General features: G+C 40.9%; 1 protein-coding gene across 1 annotated transcript in view; it reads right to left on the bottom strand.

The window, feature by feature from the left end:
* spon1a (spondin 1a) overlaps positions 1–21,188 on the bottom strand; it is a 61,417-nt gene extending 40,229 nt beyond the window's left edge. The window contains exons 1-6 of the mRNA XM_053422431.1: positions 20,713–21,188; positions 19,704–19,810; positions 15,188–15,321; positions 6,829–6,902; positions 6,233–6,355; positions 1,558–1,706 (exon numbers count right to left, since the gene is read on the bottom strand). Of these exons, the coding sequence (XP_053278406.1) occupies positions 1,558–1,706; positions 6,233–6,355; positions 6,829–6,902; positions 15,188–15,321; positions 19,704–19,810; positions 20,713–20,944 (819 nt within the window). The 5' untranslated portion in view covers positions 20,945–21,188. The remainder of the gene's footprint in view (positions 1–1,557; positions 1,707–6,232; positions 6,356–6,828; positions 6,903–15,187; positions 15,322–19,703; positions 19,811–20,712) is intronic.
* Positions 21,189–24,409: the final 3,221 nt, after the last annotated feature.

The raw sequence follows: 24,409 nt of genomic DNA, 5'->3' as shown, positions 1-24,409 counted from the left end.
CAACTATTTTCTTTCCTGATAACCATTTACAATTCTCAACCTACCTAGGGTGATATCTCTATGTTCATGATCTCCAGGAAGGCATTTTCACCGATCAGCAACCAATAGGTTTATGATTGTGTCAGTAAATGTATTATTGTATCATGTGCTCCGGGAATAATCGCAAATCTCCTACACTTTCACTGTCACTTCAAAGCTAAAGAGCAACTCATCTAATGATCCAAACCGAGAGATGTATGAAAAGAAAAAGAAAAAATGTGTGCTGTAATAGCAGTGAGAAAGCAGCAATGACACAGAGACCCCATTGTTCACGCCATGCTCTGATTATCTGCTGCGACTCCAGGTCCTATATTAACCAACAATAAGCACACTGCAGGAACATCTGCTCTGCCAGCATGGGTTATTTTAAGGCTGAGAGAGACAGCAAAGACAAAAGATATAATATATAAGTTATTTGTGGAATAAATGAAGAGAGGACGGGCATAGGAGGGAGAAAGATCAAGAGAAATCGAGGACAACAATTGTTCAAAAACTGCAATTTATTTGTGAGAGAAAGTTTGAAACAAAGAAAATGTCCCTAAGGCACAACAGGTAAGACAGCTCATCCAAGGTGGAGTCAATTACAACTTAAACAAGTTACTGAGGAAAATAACGGCTGCCTCCTGTATGCAACTAGAGCTGCACGATTAATCGTAATGAAATCATGATCACGATTCACACGTTTATTCGATCTCATTTCTGCCGCAATTAATTAGGGACATCAGCTGAATCAAAACAAGCGCTCCTACTTTCTCCCAAAGAATTGACTGTGCCCCATGGCGCTGCATTAACTTGGCTTTCTCCCTCAATCAATGACAGCGTGACGTTCCCCCACATGATGCAAAGTCACAGAAAATGAACGGTGAATAGGAGCGAGTGAGAGACAGCGCAAATGAGTGAAAAGAGATGACAAAATTAGAAAAAAAAAATTGTGATGTAGAAGAAACCGCCGCTATAACGGAAGAGAATATAGATATCAATTCTCAGCAAGAACATCTCATCTTCTCCCGAGCACTATGTGAATCGTTTCAAAACCCATTCAAAGATGATCAAAGATGATCGAAGATGAACTGATATGTAAGAATTTAATGTTCAGCTTTTAACTGATACAAGGCCCAGCAAAAGCTCCTTCTTTCCACTTCTTTCAACATCTAAACCAGGTCCTTGAGACGTACGCCCCACAGATCTTGTATATTGCTGAAGTGCACACAGCACTAGTACAGAAAAGGCTAAGAATAGCATTGATGCTTGAAAGCACTAATCAAGCCGGACAACAATGTCAAAGCGATTCATCCCTTGCTGAACTTAGGTGTGCAAACCCTGGAACACCCTCCGAGACCCCTGTGGTGTTATACAGCTCACTTCTTACCATTTTTATTCAAGGCAATGAAGGAAGCTGAACGTTTGCGAATTTTGCAAATATCATGACCACGTTTCTTGCTAAATCAGATGCATCACTGACTCTGTGGCCCTCTACTTCATACAAAGCGTGAGTCAGTCGGCGGGGGACGATCTTACCTTCTGTCTGATCTCCTCCTCCATTTTGACGGGGGAGCCCAGCTCAGCTATCTGCTTAACTCCACCACTGGCAAGGCCACCGTACTCCCACAGCACATAATTCTTAGAGTGGGACGAACCGATTATGGCTGACCAGTGATTGGCACGACCTGATGAAGTCAGACAACAAAACAATCAATTATTTCCACACTCTCAGCCTGTACCTTGAGGTTACAGTTTCTTAACATCATTCAACTTTCAAATGTTTTCCCCCTCTGGCAGCTCTAGAGAGCGAAATGATTATACATCAGTTGACTGGTCCATCAGTCATAATAACTAATGGAGTACAGCTGTCCTTCTAGCACTAATGGACTCCCTGTTGGTGTTTGCAGGTGAGAGAGAGAGTTTAGACGTCTTTATTACCCTCCTTCACTTTCATATTATCCCCCTGCCCAGTGTGTTATAAATGAACATGGGCTGGAATCACTTCCAGCTTCACCACCCTAAAAGCACCATGATGATTTTATAGCCACAATCAACAACAGATTTATGGTTGCCCTTCGAGTCTACCATGCCTGGTTTCTGAAGACATAAAATGTACGCACCAAGTGGAAAGATTATTGCTGTAGTACGTAATTAATCCTTTACATTAACAACTTATCCATTATACACTGCTACACCACCTATTTAGTCAATGTGAGGCTCAATCAAATAGGCCATAGGGCTGAGAGGTCAGAGGGGGTTGATTAATTACACTCGCTGCTGTGTGCTACTTCTGCAATAGGCTTGATTGTAAACTCGTATAAGAGGGCCAGTAAAGAGACATACAGGGCCAATAAAATCTTTGACACTAAATTGGCCCACTGATTGTCCCAGCAAGCCCAGAGCTGGTCCTGCCATCCTCCACAGAGTTTTGACCCTCGAGCCGTGAAACCATTTCCAGTGCCTACACTCCCACCTGACACCACAGAGCTCCTACTACAGTCTTCTCTCCTTTTGTTTGCTCTGCTCTCTCTCTCTCTCAGTCTGAGATATAAGCAGACATTTACAGGACAGTATTAAAATCAAGTTTATCCTTGAGTGTGGATTGTTGTGTATAATAATTATTTTATTATTAAATTCTATTATTAGCTGCATCAGGCCCATTTACTAAATAATATTTATCCTGTGGCTTGGCTGAATTCTTGGCTGTTATCTGGGCATATTGTTTTAAATTCAATATCTACTCAATAGCTAATATCAGTCTATTTTTAGCTGTTGCTCTACAACTATATATCATCCCATATATTTTCTGAACTAGTGCCCACAGAGGCTGCTGCTCATTCGGTAGCCGGGTATGCAAGACACTTGGTCATGGCGCTGTTATCTTTTCCAAGTTTAAGTTTCTAAACTGTGTTGCCTGTTCACACCATAATATTGTCCTCACTTTTTGAGAGAAAATGTTTTGTTTAGTTGTACTTGAGTTGTTCAGATGATCTGTAAAGAAAGTGAAACAGCAGGACTGAGAGGAGAACCTTGGAAACACCCTCTCCAGCTTGGTGGGTTGGGATAAATGGCCCTTTATCTTTATTCTATCCTGTGGGGGATGTGTGTATTGATCTAATGAATTTTGCTGATTTCTCATTGAAACCTAATTGCTTTACTCCAACTGAATCAAATGGCTTTCCTGCATCTAGACACATCACCACCATGCTGGTATTTACCTCACTCACATAGTCCACCACATGGAGTGATCGCCTATACGCCTATTATTTGCCTATATTTGCCTATTATTATATTATTTACATATATTACGTGCTCGTTTTTCATGTACTGGGTCTACTAATTCAGAGACAATGTTAAATTGTTATATGATAATCAAAAAAATATTGAAAGTCTGTATCTAAAATAGATATTGTCAGTATCTATTGTTTTTGTCCTCTTTATGGTTCGTTGATATTACTGCTTTATTTCATGACTGAGACCTCCGTCACTACTCTATGGTGTAGTTAAAGCTTCACTTGAGGCTTGACAGTTTTGTATCATTCAGTGATGACACCATCTGATCCAAGTGCTTTGTTTGCTTTCAGTCAGGAGATAGCATTGTCTGGGTCTGTGATGGCTACCCCCCTCCAGTAAGAGCCCTATTCTTGTTGTCTAGTCCTGAGGGAAGATTCAGAGATTTCAAAAATTGATCAATTATTGAGATATCAGCTGTATCAAGGTTGGTCATTATAGTTATCGTCAGCCTGGAGGATTGCTGCATTTCTTATAATCTGGGACACATTACTTTCTTGGATGTCTTATTTTGTAAATATTCCTCTCTGTTATTTGTTAGTCTCCATTACAGAAGCTTCATGGACTGAGGACCAGTTTCATGGTGTTTTTAATTAGTGATACTACATTTATTTTTGTTCATCATTGAATGCATTTGTTCCTACTGGATGAATTTTATTTAGTTTAAGTTTTATGAGTTTCTAGGTTCCTCATTCTGGTCTGCAGGCTCTTGAGTGCAGTTTGACTTTAAGAGTCATTGTTTTTCCTTTTTAATATAAACAGGGAAAGCTATGTGTCTGGTAAACTGGTATTAAGTTGCCATAGAATATCCAGTTTTTTCTTGAATATTGCAACCCATTCATACTGAGTGTCATTACCCCAGATTCCTGTTAGCACATTTACTTTACTCCTCTCTGATGACCCATGGAAACATTAAACACATCATGTATATATAGTTTGGAAAAGTATGGCTCTCCAAGAATTTTAGAAGAATTTAATTTGTCCTTGATAGGAAAAGGATTCCCCACGCATCTCTTAGGGCCTGATCTGATTGTGTTTTAGCATCAAATGTGACCTTTTCTTATTGCTGTCAATGGTAAATGGTTAAATTATTCTGTGCCATAGGTGAACTGCATTTATGTACCTGGAGGTTGATGTGGAAACAACTTTAGGAGTTTCTGTGTCAAGTTTGTTAGAAATTATTTGTTAATTTGGATCTGCCTCTTTTGATCTCTCCCTTTCTCTCTCTCTCTCTCTCTGTCTCTCACTAATCTCATTAAAAGAAGTTCAGGTTGAATAGCCATGCACTGCATGAAATACAATAGGGACAAAAGAGAGAAAGAAAAAACCCTGTCAAGGTTATCATATCAGCAGTGTAAAAAAAAGTTCCTGTTGGCTTGTTTCACAGTGACATTTTGGTCTCTGAATGTGTGTCACCTAATTGGTCTATGGCTCCTGCTCATGAAGGGCACATGTTAAAAATAGAATGATGAGCTAAAAACCCTAAAAACTACTAACGCAAAGTCAGGCTAAAGGTAAGAACAGACTTAATATTGTCCAGTTCAATATGTGCAGTGTCATAACAACTAGCTACCTAGGATATGACTTTGTGCAAGGAGAAATCCAACTGTGGTCTCCTAAGAGTCGGGATGAAACAGAAAGCACACGGCTTGCCCTGTTCTCTTTTAAGTTGATCCACTGTGTGCGTGTGTGTGTGTGTGTGTGTGTGTGTGTGTGTTTATGTGTGTCAGTTTAGAGGAGTGTGTGAGTGTGTCACAAACCATCTGCTCCCTACATAACACAGTAATTCAGGGCTCTGCTCGATTTCAGGGTTTATCTTATTCCACTCTAATCAGTATATTGATCTGACCGGCGAGAGCCTGATTTAGACAAGAGAGCTTGTGTAATCCTTGAGTCTATTCAGATCTTGATAGTGCATCTCAAGGTTATATGCACATCACACCCAAGTGTAGTATCGTAGCTCACCACCCACATAATCACCAAGAGCCACATAACAGGTCTACACCTCCCACATGTGGGAAACATAACCAGGAGTTTTTGTTGGGTACAAGATTAAGGCAATAGACTGTTAATATCCTGATGGTTTCTGCCCACAAATCGGTGTATATGTCAACAATTAATTAGTCCACCGCTCAACTCTTTGAAACCATAGACTGTGTATATAGATGGATGGCATAAAGCCAAAGCATCTCCATTGCACCCTGGTAGCTGGCTGCTATTTTTTAAATGTCTACTATCATTATATATGAGTTTGATTTTATTTTATTATTTGATGTTAGAAAAAACAGGGTGAAGCGTTATGAATGACAGCAGAGACTGTAGCCCCATCCTCCAACTGCTATTGTGTAGGTTCTGACTCTCAATGGCATCACCCGTGCAAGATGGCATTATTCATATCCTGAATATTTTGGCCTCATTTCTGGATAGTTAGAGGAAGTGGACATGACTCACAGCCAACTTGTTCATTCTCACCTATATATATTTAAAATGCTTCACAAATATGTAATTCAATTTATTTATGGGCATAAGTTAATAAAAAAGACGATGGGTCCTGTAGTTTCTAGCAAAAGTTACTCAAACTAGAAGGCTGCTAATTGCAACTGCAGTTGTGGCCAGTTAGTTTTTAAAGCAGCAATGTGCATATTCATTATTATATACATTTAATGTCAACATGTGTAAAACCATTGTCACGTGTGTGATTTATTGGTATTTGGAAAATAGTGGTGGCCAATGGGATGATTGTCTTTGGAATTAACTACAACAGCTTTGCTTTGCTCAGGCAAGACTTGTTAGTGAGACCAATTCACTGATGGTGTTTGGATTGGATTTTATGACAAAAAAGAATATTTTCCAGACTCATCCCCAACATGTGTGGTAAAGCTAAGGTGACGTGAAGGACAGCAGAGGAGTTTGTGCTCACGGGGATAGTCTTTGGGATGAATCTTCTCCGACCAGTTCCCAAAGAAGGTGACTCTGTACTTTGCTGTTCCGCAGGCACAGCAGTCGAGCAGAGGTCTATCTGTGGAATCTCCGTACTGGGATTCTGTTCAGAAATGAGGGAGGGGAGAAGGGTGAAAAACATAAGAGGCCGGGGAGAGAAATACAGAACACAATGAGATAGGCATTGAGAGATTGCTCGTTAGTTTAAGGAGTAGATGAAAGTGGTATCCATTATACAGGAGATGGGAGGTTGAAGGAAGTAGGGAGCCGAAAAGAGGGAGGGCATCAGGAAAAGCGAGGATGTGCAGCCCGCTTCTTTTGATCTGTTTCTCAGCGTGGCATCCAATGTCATGCACAGCCAGGGGGTCACACTCATTTACAATCATTCACATGATGTCAGAGTAAAATAGCAGAGGGGAATGTCCCTGCATCAAATCAAGAATGAGAGAAAATAGAGAAAAAATTTGGACAAACAAAAAGAGACAGTGGGGAGCGGAATAGATTTCCAGCAAGGAGATTTAAGGAGCAGGAAATTCATTGTCAATTATTTATTCCAAGTCAATTATGGACACCTACCTTTCACACACATCCGCTTGGTTAGTGGGCCTTCATCCTGGAAGTTGATTATCCTCTTCTGCACAATGCTGGCTCTGCACAGAGTGAACAAGAAGAGAGGGAGGCAGTGAGACTTGAGAAGTGAGGGTTCAAATGTAGGCATAATGGCGAAATGTGAAAGTGAACGTCACAACTGGAAAATACTTTAAAATATGAATCTGGAGAAGCTATTTGGTTTTAAAAAGAAAGAAAATAACAGAACAGACAGGAGGAAATGCTTTGCTTTTAAGATCTGATGGGCATCTGAGGAGTACGTGTCTTGTGGCAGATGGAACAGGTACAGATTTTTTCTAAATCATCTTCCTGCTTTTTTTTTCTCACGAGACCCCTAAAAGTAGGTAACAGAGCCCACAGGGAATTTGCTGAATCAGGCTGTCATTCAATCAGACTGTGGCATTCAATGTCTCATACCATCTCCACAAAAGGTGCGCATCGGTATTACCATGCACACCTGCATAAAGACGTTGGAATGCTGAGGGGGAACTGAACGAGAGAAAGACTAAAAGAGAAATTTATTATTTAAGAAATCCCCTCGAGCACTCTGAAAGCATACACAGAAATGCATAGACCCACCATAGACTAAGCTATATGTACTGAATCGATATCAACTGATTCCCACGCCAACAAAGATCCTTCCAAAAATGTGAGGCAGGGGGACACTCCTCTAGATTGAGTGCTCCAAGAGAAATCACTTTTACATACACTTTTCTTTTTTACCAAGCTTCCACTTAACTCCAGAGTTTTTTGAGACTTTTCAAAACGCTGCTGACTCTGTTTTTAGAAACTTCCAGGGTTGTGTTTTAGTCTGAACAGGCACCGTATGTGAATGGTCTTATGGTGTATTTTCAGATGCGATGGAATAATTAGAGATTATTTATTGTAAAATGTTCATGTAGATAGAAATCATTTTCACTACCCAACAAAAACACAACATGCTTCTGGGTGGTGGGACCGCAGGGGCCTTGACATGTAAATCACTTACACATAAACCTTTTCAGAGGCCAGCAGACTCAAGAAAACAACAACAGAAAACAAGCCCCCAGGCTCCAAACACACATACACTAGCTTTTTTACACCAGCTATGATTGTTGGAGGGTTTCCATGATAATAAAACCAACAAAGAGGTGCTGGATGGAGGCTGGGAAGTCTGATCCAAACAGGCCTAATCCACTTTGACTGTCTGGATACCATTTATTCTGGAATATCAAATTTAGCTAAGCCGATTTTTCGTCAAACAGTATGACCGTGGTGATGCGTCAAAGTTTGATTAGATGCCATCAAAACACGAGGTTCTGTATCTCGGACATACATGGAATTGTGTGAAAGACTCAAGATGTTTTGGTCTAAGTTTTTTGGTGAATGTCGTAGAGACTTTGGAGTAGGCTCTACCCTAATGCGGGCACGCCTGTTCTATTGGTACCATCTATGTGTGTACGAACTTGGTAAGTGTAGGTTAGGGTTAGGGTTGCGATTAGGGTAAGGGTTGCAATTAGGGTTAGGGTCGCGATTAGGGTTAGGGTTAATAGCACATAGGAGATATTCTTGAATAACTTTTTTTTGAAGGTGGTAGAGACTTGGAAAGTCGGGCGCACTGATCGCCTGATCAATTAGTACCATCCCCGAGCTTCTACAACCTCCGAAAGGGGAAAATCCCAATCTGTGAAAAACTCTGTGGAGATATTTTGGTCTAAGTTTTTGGGTGAATTTCGTAGAAACTTGGGAATAGGCTCTACCCCCACTAATGTGAGCACGCCTGTTCGATTGGTATCATCTACGGTGAAAAACTCTGTGGAGATATTTCTCTGGCGAGTAATCAAGTCAGGTTCACTCAGTGTGTCATACTGTTCATTTCAGCTTATGAAAGCCACCTGTTCATGAGCTGCTACCTGAAAGTCATACATTAAAGCACCAGTCTCTGCAGTCGACTGGGAGTTTTCAAGTTGAGCATTAATTCATCTTTTGTCCGTCACACTGCTCTCTGGGGCAAAATCATTACAGTAGGTTGTCCTATCAGCTTGTTAAGGATGTCTGTGACGGGGACAGGCAGCTGTGGAGTCTGACCCTGGGTGAGACTGAGTGAGACTGAGGTGGCTGCCCTGAAAAGGTAGTGCTACTTGTACGTGGCACAATGAATGTGCTTGTATGAGTGGCACTCGCATGAGGCAACTTATGAATGATGATTAATTGGTTTGGTTAAAGGTATTTTTGCAAATCACCATGGTAACAGTGAATGACACACCACACCACTCTTCTCTTTGTACCTCTAGGCTTCATTTGGCCTTTAAAGGAAAGAGGTGTGTGAGAGAGATGGACAGACAGGGAAATAACAAAAGATCAGAGGAAACAAACAGGAGGTTATCATCGCAAATGTCCCGTTTCTCACAGAGCTGCTTAGGGCAGGTAATATCCTGTACAATGAGCCAAAGAACAGGATGGACTTAAATCCCAGTTCACAGAGGTGATTCTCTCTCAATAATGAGGCCATTTAGGTCATAAATCATGTTGACTGTTTGCAATCTTGTAAAATCACCGCCAACATCTCTACATAGGCCTCTACCAAAACACAAATCCCTATACTTAATATACACTAAATATATTATCCCATAGTAGCATACCACATGTGCGATAGAACAACATGAAATTATAAAATACAGAATAAAAGTACAAAATACCGGCAGGGTTTACAGATACATGATTTTAAGTTCAACGCACTATCTTGAGATAAATGCAGACTTTAATTCCAAGAGGCCAAAATTGCCATCTTTTTAAGTTGAACACTGACTTAAAGTTCAACCCTCATACGTGTCACTATTCTCCAGCACATGAAAATCATTCTCACGGTGGAACACACATTATACTTTATACTCTCCCACATACATCATCTATCTAAATTGGACACACTATAATTTCAGTTCCACTCAAAAAATACTTATTTTAAAATATTTCACTCACAAATGACTTTTTCTCATGCACATCACTATTGTCCGTCACATTGGTTCATGTAACATTATGATGGTGGCGTGGGAGCAAGTCTGATTTATGTCCTAAAGGGCCTCCCGTAACATGGATGAAACGATTCAAGGTAAGCGATACCACCCGTACATCTCTAATTGTTCACGCTTTAATTCAATCTCACCCCAATTTCACATATCTCTCTGCAAGAGCGGAGCACACTGCCTCGCTGCTTGCCCACTTTCCTGGGCTGGCCAGACAATCAAGTAGAGTAATGCTTATTTAACATCCAATTTAAATTCTATCTCACTTCGCCGGATCCACGCCACCGTCGATCCCAATCAGCCCAAGAGTGCACTGATTTGAGAGAGTGTGTGTGTGTGTCTATGTGTGCGTCAATTTTTTTTATAAAAGAGTGAGATCGATTTTCTCCGACACTTTTTGTTTCTATGTTACAGATGTGTTAACCAAGAAGATAAATTCTCATTTGGTTCTACCTGCTCTTACTACAACCAAATATTCAATCATTTCCATTTCCTTCTATCAGCTCCTGCGAAAACCAGAGATTAAATTAATTCATTTTGTTCCATCTGCTCCTGCTGCAGAAAGAATTTACAAGCACATAAAAAAAATCACTGCACAAAAGCAAATGTGTTTACATTTAATATCTATGGAACGGCTTGTCTATGGAGTCCTGAAGTCCTCCTTGATCTGTCCTATCATTATGCTGACAGAAATAAACAGGTTATGACAGCGACGCGAGGTTGTGACATTCATCTGATCACTGATACACTGTGTCACTCAGACAGCCCATCAAAACACATTGCACTACCCTCCGTATCGCAAGCCAGAGGGAGACGACAAATAAATTGCTTCCCACCTACAAATGGAAAGATAAAAGATAGAGGCAGCGATGGTGACCGCAATATATGGATTACATTCTGATATGACTTACTCTGTGGGGAACAACCGGGATGTGGCCGGCCACAATGATTCATTCTGTGACAATAGCTCCTGACTTTCCTCATTTTCGTCATTGCACAGCTGCAGTTCAAGCAAGATTTTATCATTAAGTGGCCCCTGGTGAGCAGAAAGGAAGCCAATTGTTTGAGTTTATTTCCAAATAAAGCTCAACATCTGATTAAGAATGGAAGCCAGTGAAAACATCAAAGAAAAGTCCATCATTGTTAAACCTGCAACCTTGGAAGTTCTGCTTTGACTGTAGAACAAATGTGTGAAACAAAGACAGGGAGATTAAATAAGCAAGGTCGCAATTTTAAAGACATTGTTGTGTTAGGTTATTTACTATTTTGAATCAAATAACAAAAGCCTTGTTACATGCACCGGCAACAAGCTGTATAACAAGTCAAAACAAAACTGCAATAAAAATTGAAAGTTTGGCTGCTTGCAGGCTTGACATGGTCTGTGCAGGCTGGGGACTGTATTGATTACAGGGTTCTCATACCATTATAAAAGTGCAGAGCAATAATGCTTAGGCCCAAGTTTTACAGCTTGTGTGTCTAAACCGACCAGAAAGGTATTGGCCTGAACATAAGAGCTCGTACACACCCGGCGTTAACATGTGATTTTTGTGTTCCAATCTCAAGTGGACAGCTCTAAGTACAGATGTGATCTTTTCTTAGATTGGTAAAATCTAAAAAAAAGATTCATTCAGACATTGAACACTATGCAGCTGCAGCCACATATAAACATGGGAGGGAGAGAGGGGAAGAGGAGAATATGACAGACGAGCCAGAAAAGTAGATTTAACCAGGTAACTTTCACTAAAGCTTAGGTTGTTGTAGTTGTTGCATATGAGAAAGCTGAAAATAACTGGATTGGACTTTCACAGTCAGTGCTCCGAGTTCAGGAGTTTATACAAGCATCCTTGCCTGACCCTGTCATCACAGACCAAACTTTCATGGAACCAAACCACAGAGCTCAGTCTTTCCATCTAAAAGACAGCAACTGCCCATCAATTATACTTCAGCTAACCACTTGGGAAGAGCACGATTCCTGGGACAAAATGTGAGTCACAAGAGCTTTCTAACAGGAACACACGTCCGTCATCTGTCTGATTTCAAGGACAGATATGTTATATTAAATTACCATGATTGGTAATCAGGAGGACAGACTAAAGGGTAGCAATTGAGCATTTCTAAAATATGAAATAAAAATATAAAAACAACATATACCTTCTCTCTTCGCTAATACAACATTTCAGGAATAAATTATTTAGGCTGTTCCTCTCTGTGCATATTCTTTGATTGTATAGTGTGTGTGTGTGTGTGTGTGTGTGTGTGTGTGTGTGTGTGTGTGTGTGTGTGTGTTTGTGTGCGTTTACTGCCACCATGGACTATATAAAAGAGAAGTATTGCACAAGTCTGTTTCTGCCTCTGAACAGTTTTCATTCCCCACGGCACCAACAAAACTTGAAAGGGCAGATCATTCGGTGCTATCACAGTTACCTGAAGTCGGAATATTTCCCTCTGTCATACAGAACAGACAGCACACACACACACACACAAGAAGAAAGGTACACATCAAAGGCGCATAACATTTTGACATAATTTTAAATGAGAATAAATCATAAATACAAGAAGGCATGGCTAATAAAGAACTCAGAGCTGCCCACAAGATTTTATGGTCAGTCCAATATACTTCACAGCTGCCAGAGTGAATTGGGTCAAGAGGTAAATTGCTGTACACATGATCTATAACTGGTTTACTCAGGAAGGAGAGACAAAGGACTCAATTCTGTTTAAGGATAATTATGAGTTAATATCAGCAATAACAAGGGCATATGAAGTGTTGATAGAGTTCAACAGCCTGTTCAACTGTTCTGACATTGTTAGTTCACAGGTGTCAAGTACTGACTCATCCTGTAATTCAGTGCCAGAGATAACAAGTTATCCCTTCATACCCCTGTAAATAGAACTCCGCTGGGTGGTATCTTCCTGTTGCTGAATATCAAGGCAGCATTTAACTGCATCATTAATATACATGTAAAGTTTGCTTCAATTTTTTTTTTTTTAAATCACACGATAAATGAGTTCTTTTTCAGAAACAAAAACTCAATGAAAGAAGAAATAAACCCAAAATATCAAATAGAATGTAGTTCTGCTTGGGAAACTAAATGATTAAAGATGGACGGCCACACAGATGAACAGACATATTGATCAGTGTATCTCTACATTATAAGCCCGGGGGAAAAAGAGCCCTGAACCTTTCAAGTAGTTAAAAGAGTTCCACCTCTTAAATCAATAAGACTTTATTAAAAGTGTTGTGTCGCAGCTCTGAGGCATATAAAAACCGTGTCATCTTTATGACTGCCAGGTACAGAGAAGAGCGGGACCCACTCCCTGTTTGTTATCCTGATTTTCAGAGGCATCGCTTCTGAACTTCAAGCTCCTTGTTCTCTCCATCCACCATTCATTGTCTTTGCACCATTGTCATTACAGCCACATCTCTGCTCTTTCAAGTATCTCTTTCTAGACCTTGCACTCTGTCGCGCTTTCAACTTTCTCCTCTACCCATGCGTTTGTAGCTGAATACATTCCTGCCGCCATACCACTGGTCTCTATGGAGGAGAGCAGATGTGAAGTAAGACATTATCTGCTTTGCAAAAAAACTGCAGCGCCCCGGTGAAAAAAAAGAGGAGGGGGATAAAAACGAGGGGAGGAGAAAGCGAGGAGCAGAGAGAGAGAATGACAGACAGAGTGGATGGAAGCTCAGAGGTTACCGAAAGGGCAGGTCAGCGAAGATGCTCCAGACAGAAAGGGACAAGGGAGATGGAAAGTGCAGGGATTAAGAATAGGGAAAACGTATATCACTCTGGAACATGTCACATAATAACATGCATTTCTGAAATAAATGCAACCTTTTTAGTCCTTTCTTTGCAGAGATGTTGTCCATGCAAGAGAGAGACCGACTGGGTACGCAAACTGTCAAATAGAGCATTGATCAGAAGGCCTCGTAAGTCACAGGTCCTCAGTATCTCTCCACCTGCTGTCCTTTCATCATTTCCCAACAGAGCAGGACAAACCAACAGATTTGGTCCATGATCTGTCTTCAGCTGAACATGACTACACCTCTGTATGAGCAAGCCCTGAGGACACATGCTATAAGAATTGATCGGTGTCAGTCAGTTGGATAACTAATAAAGGTAATGAATAGTTTATGAAGCCAAGTGGGAATGAAAAATCGATAATACATTCTGAAATTAACTGTGCGTAGCTTCAGGGGAGGGGTGTAATGAAACAGACCTACAGTACACATGGACTTTAGATATAATGGTAGAATAGCTCACAACTCCGGAGTGATGCAGCACTATACATTAAATGATTAATACTCGGGATAAGCCAGAGTCCTTGGAAAACGTTTAATTAAAAAGGATTTAATTAAAAAGTTAAAAACCAAACGCTTAGAAACATCCTACTTTGTCAACCTCTCCCATTTATATAGAAACTGACTGATAGCGGCAATAATGTTCTAAAACTTCAGCATAAATGTAATAACTGTATAAAATCCATGATTTCAATGACCATCAACCAACACCCAAATTAATTGAATTATGTGGAGGCTCAAGGACTTGAAATCGAGATAGGACAACTTGTAACAAAAAATGACATACTATCAGAACATAGTTATTAAGTTGATCACATCGCTACAATAATTATTAGTACCCTGCTATGAACAGACAGCTACACATATTGTAATGACTTCATCTATCACGTTTCTTTGCTTGTTCTGCTTGAGAAGAAACTACATGGAAATTTAAAGCCAGCTTCCTCTATTTTTGACCCTTTGATCTATTTGGGCTACACAATAATCATCCCCTCATTGCTCAACGAAGTCAAATCAACTTCATTGTTAGTCTGAAGTTTACCACGGTTGGAGCAGGACACTGGAAAACCGGCATGATGTTTCCCGGAAAATACCATGTATGTTATTAGTCCCCTATGAAATATATTCATATTCGATACTGAATTTAGAGGGCGTTTTTGCTACGAGAAAGGTAGAAAAAAGTAAGTTTATAGTTCAGCGGGAGTCAATCACATATCTAATTTGCCTAATCTGTGGTAAGAATGGACTTTAAGATTTAGCTTGTATCCTCCACTGATCTGAAGGCAGTGGTGCAGGATGAAAAAATGTAATCCAAGAGTTAAACAGAAAGGGTCAGCCCCTTCTCTACACATTACCAGACCTCTTGTCAAATAACGACTTAAAGTTCAGAGAGTGCAAGGACCCATTTATCGAAAATAAAAAAAGTATACTTTATGAATTAACCCTCCGTCAAAAGGGATATAGTGCATTATAGCCACTGCTGGCACAGGCTCATAATCAATTTGTGTTTACAGTTACATACTTGAGGAGGACACAGCCGGAGCCACTCGAGGGAGCCGTCCAAAACACCTGGATGCTGGTGCGTCTGCGGGGAGTGCTCTCTGTCACTGCAGGGGGGCAGTTAGTCATGAATTGTGTTTCCTCCTCATCAATTATCTGTAAAGCAGGAACACACACACACACACACACAGACACACACACATATTAGAGAGAGCACTTGAAAGATCGGCACATGATTGTTCTCGTTATGTGATCATCCCCATCGCCTTTAAACATAATTAGCAGCTGACACTGACAATAATTACACATTTTCAGGACACATGAAGGACAAAGAAAACATTTTAAAAGCTCTGGATGAAGTAATTATTGTATATTACAGTTATGATAGATATAAATCACATTATAGACTTGATCTATGTGTGGCTATCAGCAGTTTAACACTGTTACAACCCCTGACAGCCATTTTCTTGACATGAACAGACTTGTCATGTATCGGTGATTCCAAAATCTGCAATTGTATTTGTGTGAATGTTAAAGTGGAAGTTCCCATCCTCTGGGTTGAAAGCCCTGTAGTTGGGTCTGTAAATAAATCTGATAGGTAGTGAGATGAATAACGGGATAAAAGAAGAATAATCAGTTCAGCTGAATAGAAGTTAATTGACTCTTTTTGTTAATCTGCAAAAGATTTCTTATCAAACTACATTAAAGTGCTGTGGTTTTATAATTTATTTTCTTGTTAAAATAAAACAGAATGAAAGTATATCGAGAAAAGCACTCAGATTCATACAGCTTTTGACAAGATGTCACAGTGGGTTCATGAGCCAAAATGGTTTTGAACCACAGTGAGAGAAATAGAAAGAAGTCAGTCGTCGGATGGTTGTTGCTGGAAGTCCTTGTGAATCACTGTCATTGTCATTGTATTGGAAACACAGGCACAGGCTTCTTCAGACTTTCCAGCACAGTCTAATAGACATGGTTCAGACATTTAACAGCAGGGCGATAAACCCAGTGTAATGAATGGATGACACATGGCCACTTTCCATATTGTCAGCCTAGTGAGCACAACTAGGCATCAAACTGCAGCTGGAAGACACATGAAGCAGTCTCTGGAGAGAGCAAAACCGGTGAAATAAAGTCAATTAAAATAAAATCATCAATGCTTAGATCACTTAGAAAGTTAGCACCCACATTTTAAAACGTCCCACTAGTGCTGTAAACAACATAGAGAAAGGCTTTGGATACTTTGGGTCAAACTGAAGCGTCCAGATGCTGCCCTCTCCACTCAGGTGCCCAGCTGAGATACTGAGCGTCTCATCGATATGAACTGGACAGAGAGTTATTGGAGTAGGTGGCTGCCAGGGAGAGAATATGCACTGCCCAGAAACCAAGGATCTGTTTGATAGGAAGTGACACAGTAAAAGACGGGGAACTTTCTCACTCCATAAAGCTGTCAGCGGAGAATTTCCTTTGTCATACAATGTTATGAATGAGTTCCCTCTGACGGTGGATTGTGTGTGGATGTGCGTACTTTTGTATGTGTGTCCGTGTGTTAGTCAGTGAAAAGTAAGACGGATGTGTATGTCTGTGTGTGTGTGTGTGTGTGTGTGTGTGTGTGTGTGTGTTTATGTTTGTGTGTGTGTGCATTAAACCTATCTCTGTTTGACGGATTATACCCACCCCCTATTCCGTGTTCCCATGGTTTCTAAAAGCCTGGCCTGACTGGACTGCAACACATGTTAAAACCAGTGACGTCTCGTGGGAACGCACTAAGGTCCATCTGCAAGAGGAAACAACCGATTTGCTTCAAAATGACCCGAGGGCCTTTTTCGTCTTGTACGTGTCCAATTCTAAGTTCTCTTATCTACAAATAGACAGATTGGCTGTAAGAAAAATTTGAGAAAAGGTGACTAAACAATAACTTGTTTAGTTCTGACCAGAGAACCAGGCAATAAATTGTGTCAGACTTCTTAGTTGTCCGAGTATCAGATCATCGTTGTGGGAGGATACTACACTCATGATGTCTGCTGAGTCTACAATTATGTAGTATTTGGCTCTCAAGTGGATTTCTCCCCTCACATATCACGTAACAATTTGGCTTTTCTGGTTCCACTGCCGCACCCTGCTGAGAGGTAATGTCTCATCAGACATCACCGGCACAGGTTTAGCGTCCTGCCAGCAAACGCACGCACACACACACAAACACAGAGGCAGCTGACCTCCCCAGAGAGCTCAATAAAAGTGCTTTTCATCAAGTGGGAGCTGTCCTGAGACGGCTGAGATGTAGCACACCAGCAGATTTCAAATGAGCTGTATGTTAAATAAAGCCAGACGTCTTCTGTTGCAGCTTCTTTTCTCTCTCTATTCTCTCAATGCCTGGAGGCCGGCCCACCCAGAGCTCTTTCAGACTGGAGCAATGGTGTGTGTGTGTTTGTGTGTGTGTGTGCGTGTGTGCCCATGCATGCGTGCATGTGTATATGTGTCCGTACTTGTTTGGATTTAAAAGACAACTGAAATATGAAAGATTAACGGAACAGGTGATGATAGAGGGATATCTCCACGGACAGCAGTTTATTTTTACTACACTGTCGCATGCTGCTTAAATTTAGACAGGTGACCATCTGCAGCTGCAAAAGAGACCTTCAACTTCTTCAAACCAGGCAGGAGACTGGCAAAGGCAAAACCCCAGTGATGACAAATCCATTCTTTTCACTTTCGATGCTAGCATCTAAAGGCTCACGCATCTATCTATCACAACTTTTCGTGTGCACCTCACACTCATTCTCATCGTTTCTCATCCATGTTTGCAGCAAAGTGACTTAACGTGACTAAATGATGTAGGTTCTCCCCCCTCTGCCTCCGGACGTTTAGCGCCCTGTCACACCAAACCAAGCACCGCCGAATGGCTGGGGATCACGCTCAAGGCTGGCACTAAATAACAACAGCATGAAATCAATTGCAAGGACAAATAAAATAGAGAAAGCCTTGCCGGTGCTAACACTGGGTAATGAGATGTGAGGTGCACGCAGGACAAAATAAAGTGTTCCGGTTTTTTATGTCCTCCCATATTCAAGGCTCAGGTTCACATAGAGTGCCAGCATGGCAATAACTGTGATCAGGGTAGCCTGAGGGGTACTCGTCAAACCTCCCCATCTACTGTACACTACAGGTTCAATCAAATAATGGGTTTATGTGGGAGGCAACTGAAACCCACAGGTTCACAAGATACTGAAAAAGAGAACTACACACATGTTGTTAAACCCATATATCTTTATGGTTTCTACTCTAGGAAACATATGATTTCAAGTCCTGGGAAGGTACAGCCATTTGGCTCATGAGCTAAAACCAGCTGCCTATATGTGTTCCTTTCTTTTTCCTGTTTGGAATACACTGTCTTTACTGTTGTTCACCACATTCGAGTATATCAAAAGATGTTCCTCAGTTTGTCAGTTCTTTCAAAATTCTATTGAAAACAGGATTGCATTATGTGCACTGTAAGCTCTATGAATTTCTGGCAAACTGCAGCTTTGACTTGGATGGAAGAAACATTGGCAGGACACAGTGAGCTAAAAGGCACGAGAGCAGAACAAGAATCAGTGGAGAGGAATGAATTTAAAGGTTATGAATGTAAAATAAAGTTTAGGGTTCATAGATTTTTTTTTCACATTACATTGTAGTTCTACAGTCACTATGTTCTAATGGAATATACGGACATTAACTTGTACTGTATGCTTAATAAGATCAGTAAATTGCATTTATGTTTGTATTATATGATTGTTATCCCTCCTCTCTCTGCGCTCACACGCATACACACGCGTCGACAAAGCTTCTCCTTCTCTCCACCAGTCAGCTCCTCACACTGCATAACAATTACAAAAGACCTCACATATTTGGCTGCGATCACATGTACCTTCTCTCTCTCTCTTCCTTTCGCACTCTCAGCCTTGCTCCCCTCTCTCTCTCTCTCTCTCTCTCTCTCTCGCCCTGAGAACTCCAGTTGGACCTCTCTCTATACAATGCAAATTAGACCCTTACCACCAACTGTACACTGCCTTCATCCACGAACAGCACGTCTGCCTGTGAGAGCACAACTCCTCAAGTACTTTCGCAGCCCGGCAGAGCACACACAGCTACATGGAGCTGAGCTGAGAGTATGCTCTTTTCATATGCTATATCAAGCTCATTAGAGGAGGTGAGGTGAGAAAAACGACACCTTAACACGTGAACACTGGAAGGCTGTGCACATAAAAGAAAAGTGCCCACCCTCCCCCAAGCTACTGTAAGATCTCTCTCTATTTTCTGTTTTGGCACACTTCTTCTTGCACAGTGCTGGAGTCCAGAGGAAGGATGGTATTGAAATGAACTGTGCTAAGTCATAAATTCAAATGTATTATATCACCCGATACAGAGGATGGATATTAAATAGGGTTCGACTACAGGTGTGTCAAACTGTAATAATTCATTTCCATCTACGGGAACTGTGTTAATTGGGGGTTTTCTTCCGGACAATATCAGTATTGATGTCTTCAGCAATGCCTCACCTGGAAATTTCCAACGTAGTCCTCGTCCCTGTCTCCTACTGTGCCCTCCTTCAGGGCTATAAGGATGAACCCTCTGAAGTAGGAGGGGCTGGATGCGCTCACAGTCACTAGATGGGAGCAAACAAAAGAGACAGCCACCATCAACACAGATAAAGCCTCAACTGCAATTACAATTCCAAACAGGAGTCAAAACATGGGTCTCGCTACCCGCCTGCAAGAGAAGTGTTTGCATTTAGAAATGACTCTGTCATGGATACAAGTGTAAAATGTTCTGATAAAGCCCAGTTTTTAAATATCAAACATTTCACCTATTCTTGAGGATGTAGCTTAGATAACAGCAATTATAATGACTCATTCTCAGCTTTGCAGTTTTTTCTTGCCTACAAGATGCTTAAGATAGGTTTTTTTTATTCACTCTAAAATCCAGCAGACCATAAAAAATGACTGTTCATTCTACTTTAGACAAAATTGAATTCGGTGCACTTGACAACTTTCTCAGCATCTTGAGATAAGTGTTAAACAAAATGACTCATTCCTGTAGTAGGTAATAGGTTTTCATTAAGACAACTTTCTCCTCCCCAGTTCAAGTTAACACTGTTTTACTATTTTGATAATATCAAATATAGCTTTATATGTGATTATAAAGAATCAGAAAGAAAAAACGTAGGTAGGAACCAGAAGACTTTGACATTCACTGAGCAACCGGCACAAGTGGTATAAAGGTTTAGCTAAATAAAATAAAAAAATGCTATAAAGGATTGGCCTTTTCAAAAGGCTAAATTTGGGTTCTGACATTTCAAGATTAGACATTACTGTCCCATTTGACTTCCAATTGTTAAAAAGCAATTACTCTGAACTAAATTCCAATTTCGCATGGGTCAAAAGCAGCCTCTGTTGAAACTTATTTGGAGTTTGCACAGCCTGGTGTCCCCGGACTAGTGCGTATTTGACAATGCGCACCAAGTGCCAGCCAAGGCACTGCGCGTAAATCTTCCAGACAAACACCAACCTCCGTATGTGCTCCCCGGCTGGTAGCTCTCGGGGTCTCCTTCAACGCGCAGGCGAAACTCGTTGTTGTCCTCTTTCCGATTGCCCTGAGCCCGTAATATCCGACTACAGTAGCCGTCCGCCTTCCCGACTCTGTCAGAGGGCTCCTCGGTGAACGAAAACATATTGCCCGCTGTGCCGGAGACGAGGCAGAGCAGGAGCAGAACGCGTGGATGGAGCCAGGTTGGTGTCATCGCTGTAGGTCTCCCGACAGCCGGGGCTGATGCGCGGAGGTGGGAAACAAATCCTTGTCAGAGGTGGAGGAGAAACGTGTGTTTCAGCTCCTGCTTCACTTCTGAGCGAGGAAACAAGTTGCCAACTGCTGAAGTAGACTTGTGCTATGAGGGTAGATCCATCCTGGTGGGAATGAAATAGAGAGAGAGAGAGAGGGAGAGGGAGAGAGAAAGAGAGAGAGGAGGAAGAAGAGGACTGGCTGACCGGGATGTGCTGCTGTGCAGTCACTCTCCGACAACTGCACCGTGCGCGCAGCTGGTCACACTGAACAGGGTAGAGAGGACTGAGCGGTGTGGCTCTGTCTCCAGGGACACTGCTATTCACTAAGCCACAAAGTGAACGGGACTCTGAACCAATAGACTGAGAACACACACACACACACACACACACACACACACACACACACCAACATTCCTAGAAGAGAGGGGGGGGGGGGGCAACCTGTGTGACAGACAGGGACTGAAATCAGTGTGCGTGTCATCATTCAAGTGCCCTAAGAAAGACAAACACACACACACACACACACACACACACACACACACACACACACACTCACAGACATTCTTGTACTTCTATCTTAGTGAGCACCTCAGTTGGCACAATGCGTTCCCAAGCCCCTTACCCCTGACTTCAACGATCACAACCCGAATTTCTGAACCCTAAACCTGATTCTAACGCTAGCATTTGTCAAAATGTCCTCACTAAAGTGTCAAGTCTATATGCTCAAAATGGCCAAGATATACATACATACACACGCAAACAAATAAATGAATAAAGCTTGCTAAATGGTTGTCTTGGTGACTAATCAACGCCTGACACATGACAGTGTTGAACTCATTTGCTGCCGGGTGACTGCATTGCTCAATGTTTTCCGGGTGCACAAACGTCAACTGATGAAATGTCAACATATGCACAGGGTTGTGATGTCAGTATGTGAGCTTCCACCTGATTCAACACATTAGTGGCATCTGTCAGAATAACAAGATATATACAATTTAGTTGCATTCATAAACGAGTTGGAAAGAAATAGAAAAGGTTGAGATTTCACATAGATTTAGTTCACTAAAATAATATGGATCTATCTCAGTATCTTTTACCAAGGACCACAGGCCCCCTTAAATTAAATGAAGATGCACCGAGATCCATCTATTTTTCCATTAGAAATCAGTGAAAAGGTCAGAAAAGTGGGAACTGTTGGGTTTCTCTACGATTTGAAGGTTTCAACCTCACAATGTAAAGTACAAATAAAATTGAATTGCTTGAACAGCAATAAAAACACGTTTGTCCATCTCTATCATGCTGTGCTGAACCTGCATGAAACTAATAAAGCTGTTGTGAAAGCAATACAACTGTATAATGGCCTGACACTGTACTATGCTATTGCGTTTGACCATGAGGTCATTACAACTGCATGTTTCTAGAATGTAATGAAAGTCATTCCAGCACTTTGTTCTAGACTAAACAAGCAGCTACAGATGGATGTCCATAATGCTCTATACAAACCTTCATGCTCCCCAGAGGATGGATCCCTCTGACGGCTGATCCCAATGAAATCTCTTCCTGTAGCGCCACCATGAGGTTCACCTCTGTAGTTTTCAGTGGAATGCACGTTGGACAATGATGAAGGTTGGTGCATGCATTCATGTCCTCCCTTAGAATGAAGCCTACAGACTTTGGTGATTCACTGACTTTTTATGTAGCGCCATCATCAGGTCATAGGTTAAACCCGTGCGGAATCATATTGTTGGCTTGTGAAAATAAAATGTTAACTGTTAGAAACAGACAACAGCATTGAAACTTTGAATCATTACTTGTATATTTCTCAGTATCAACTATTTCTAAAGACTACATTATATACAGTAGTGATCCATACATTTAGCAGTACATTTTGTCCAAAGATCAGTCAATACTCTTTAAAGCTCTAATTGACCTGACTATCCCTTAATGCTTGATAGGGGTAGACTTCAGACCAGGCATTAATAACATCTAATGCTTGGTATTAACGTAAGATAATCTGTGGGATATATTTGGAGTGCCAAGCTGCAAGTAAAAAAAGAAAGTGTATAGCATTTTTAAGGATGGAACTAGTTCTTAATTTGAGCAGAACATTTATTTGGACGAAATTATCCTCTCTGAACGTTGCAGGATACACGTATAATACATTGCGTTCATATTATATCAGTGTTACCATCATTACCAACTACATCAAGACCTTGAGTCGTCTGATAGCCTGAAGGCTCACATTGTGTCAACTAAACAGTTCCATAGAGGTTTCATTAACTGTACTTCCATATGATTGCCATTCATATGGTTTCCATTTCACAAGCTGAAATAAACCACATGAATATCCTCCACGGTTTTACGAAGAGGGCTGGGGTTTTGAACTGTTTAATTCGTTTTAATAACATGTTGTCAGATGAATTTTAATTATTATTTTAATCAAACACCTGGAAATTAACAAATGCATGCTCCACTTGAATAAGTTGTCTGTGAATTTTGGATAAAATTTCGTCTCTTCGGTGTTTTTCTACTTATTATCACCTTTCACTAATATACTAGTTCACACATACTGAACACATCCATCATCTTTATACTTATTAAATCAGAATGAGCAATCAGAATTCAGCTTCTATACTCATCATGACCAAGTGCTCTCCTTCACAGGAAGTGTCCTGAGTCTTCAAGTATAAATTATGAAGCGTACATTCGGCTGTGCTTTCTCATTATATATTATCCAGGACTGATTTACTGATTGTTTCAGAAATGTGCAGCTCCTACAATCAGCCCTGCATTGTGAAGCCCTGTAGTAACAAAATGGTTATTTAGTGTGGAGTTCAAAAGCTGGACTTCACCCAATTTTTCCCTTTTAAAGCCTCACAAGTTAAATTAAAACTTAACTAGTCTGAAAACTTAATTTCAGACTAGTTAAACTAGTCTGAAAGTCACAAGAGGGTGTAAGAAAAAAATAAACAACAATACAGGAGAGCAATGACTTCTTCAAGTGTCTCGTGGTTTGCTTTATTTATAGTTTGCATGTCTAATTGACAGGCTGAGAATTACCGTCATACTTACCCAATCACTTACCACCCTCCCTTTTCCTTCCTCCTCACCTTCTCTCCTTTCCCTTTTCTTCCAACGTATCAGCAGTGACAACCGTCTGTTCGCCACGAGTTCTCCATTCAATTAAAAAATCTAAATCAAGACACAGTACACTACAAAGACAGAACACTGGGGATGAAGTGCATGATGCACAGTAACACATTGATGTAATCCCTCTCAAATATTGGCTTTTTAATCATGCTCAGGTGGTAGGCTGCATTTGATCCTTTGTGTCGTTTTCTCGCCACAGCCCGAGTTTATTTCAGTCTTCAAAAGCGTCGGCAGGCCCATAATGAGAATGTAACCACTTCTGATGGGCACTGACA

This window comes from Pleuronectes platessa, chromosome 1 (genome assembly GCF_947347685.1).
Source record: "Pleuronectes platessa chromosome 1, fPlePla1.1, whole genome shotgun sequence".
NCBI classification, from domain to species: domain Eukaryota; kingdom Metazoa; phylum Chordata; class Actinopteri; order Pleuronectiformes; family Pleuronectidae; genus Pleuronectes; species Pleuronectes platessa.
The sequence above is the reverse complement of the archived record's forward strand: the minus strand, read 5'-3'. Positions and strand labels throughout refer to the sequence as shown.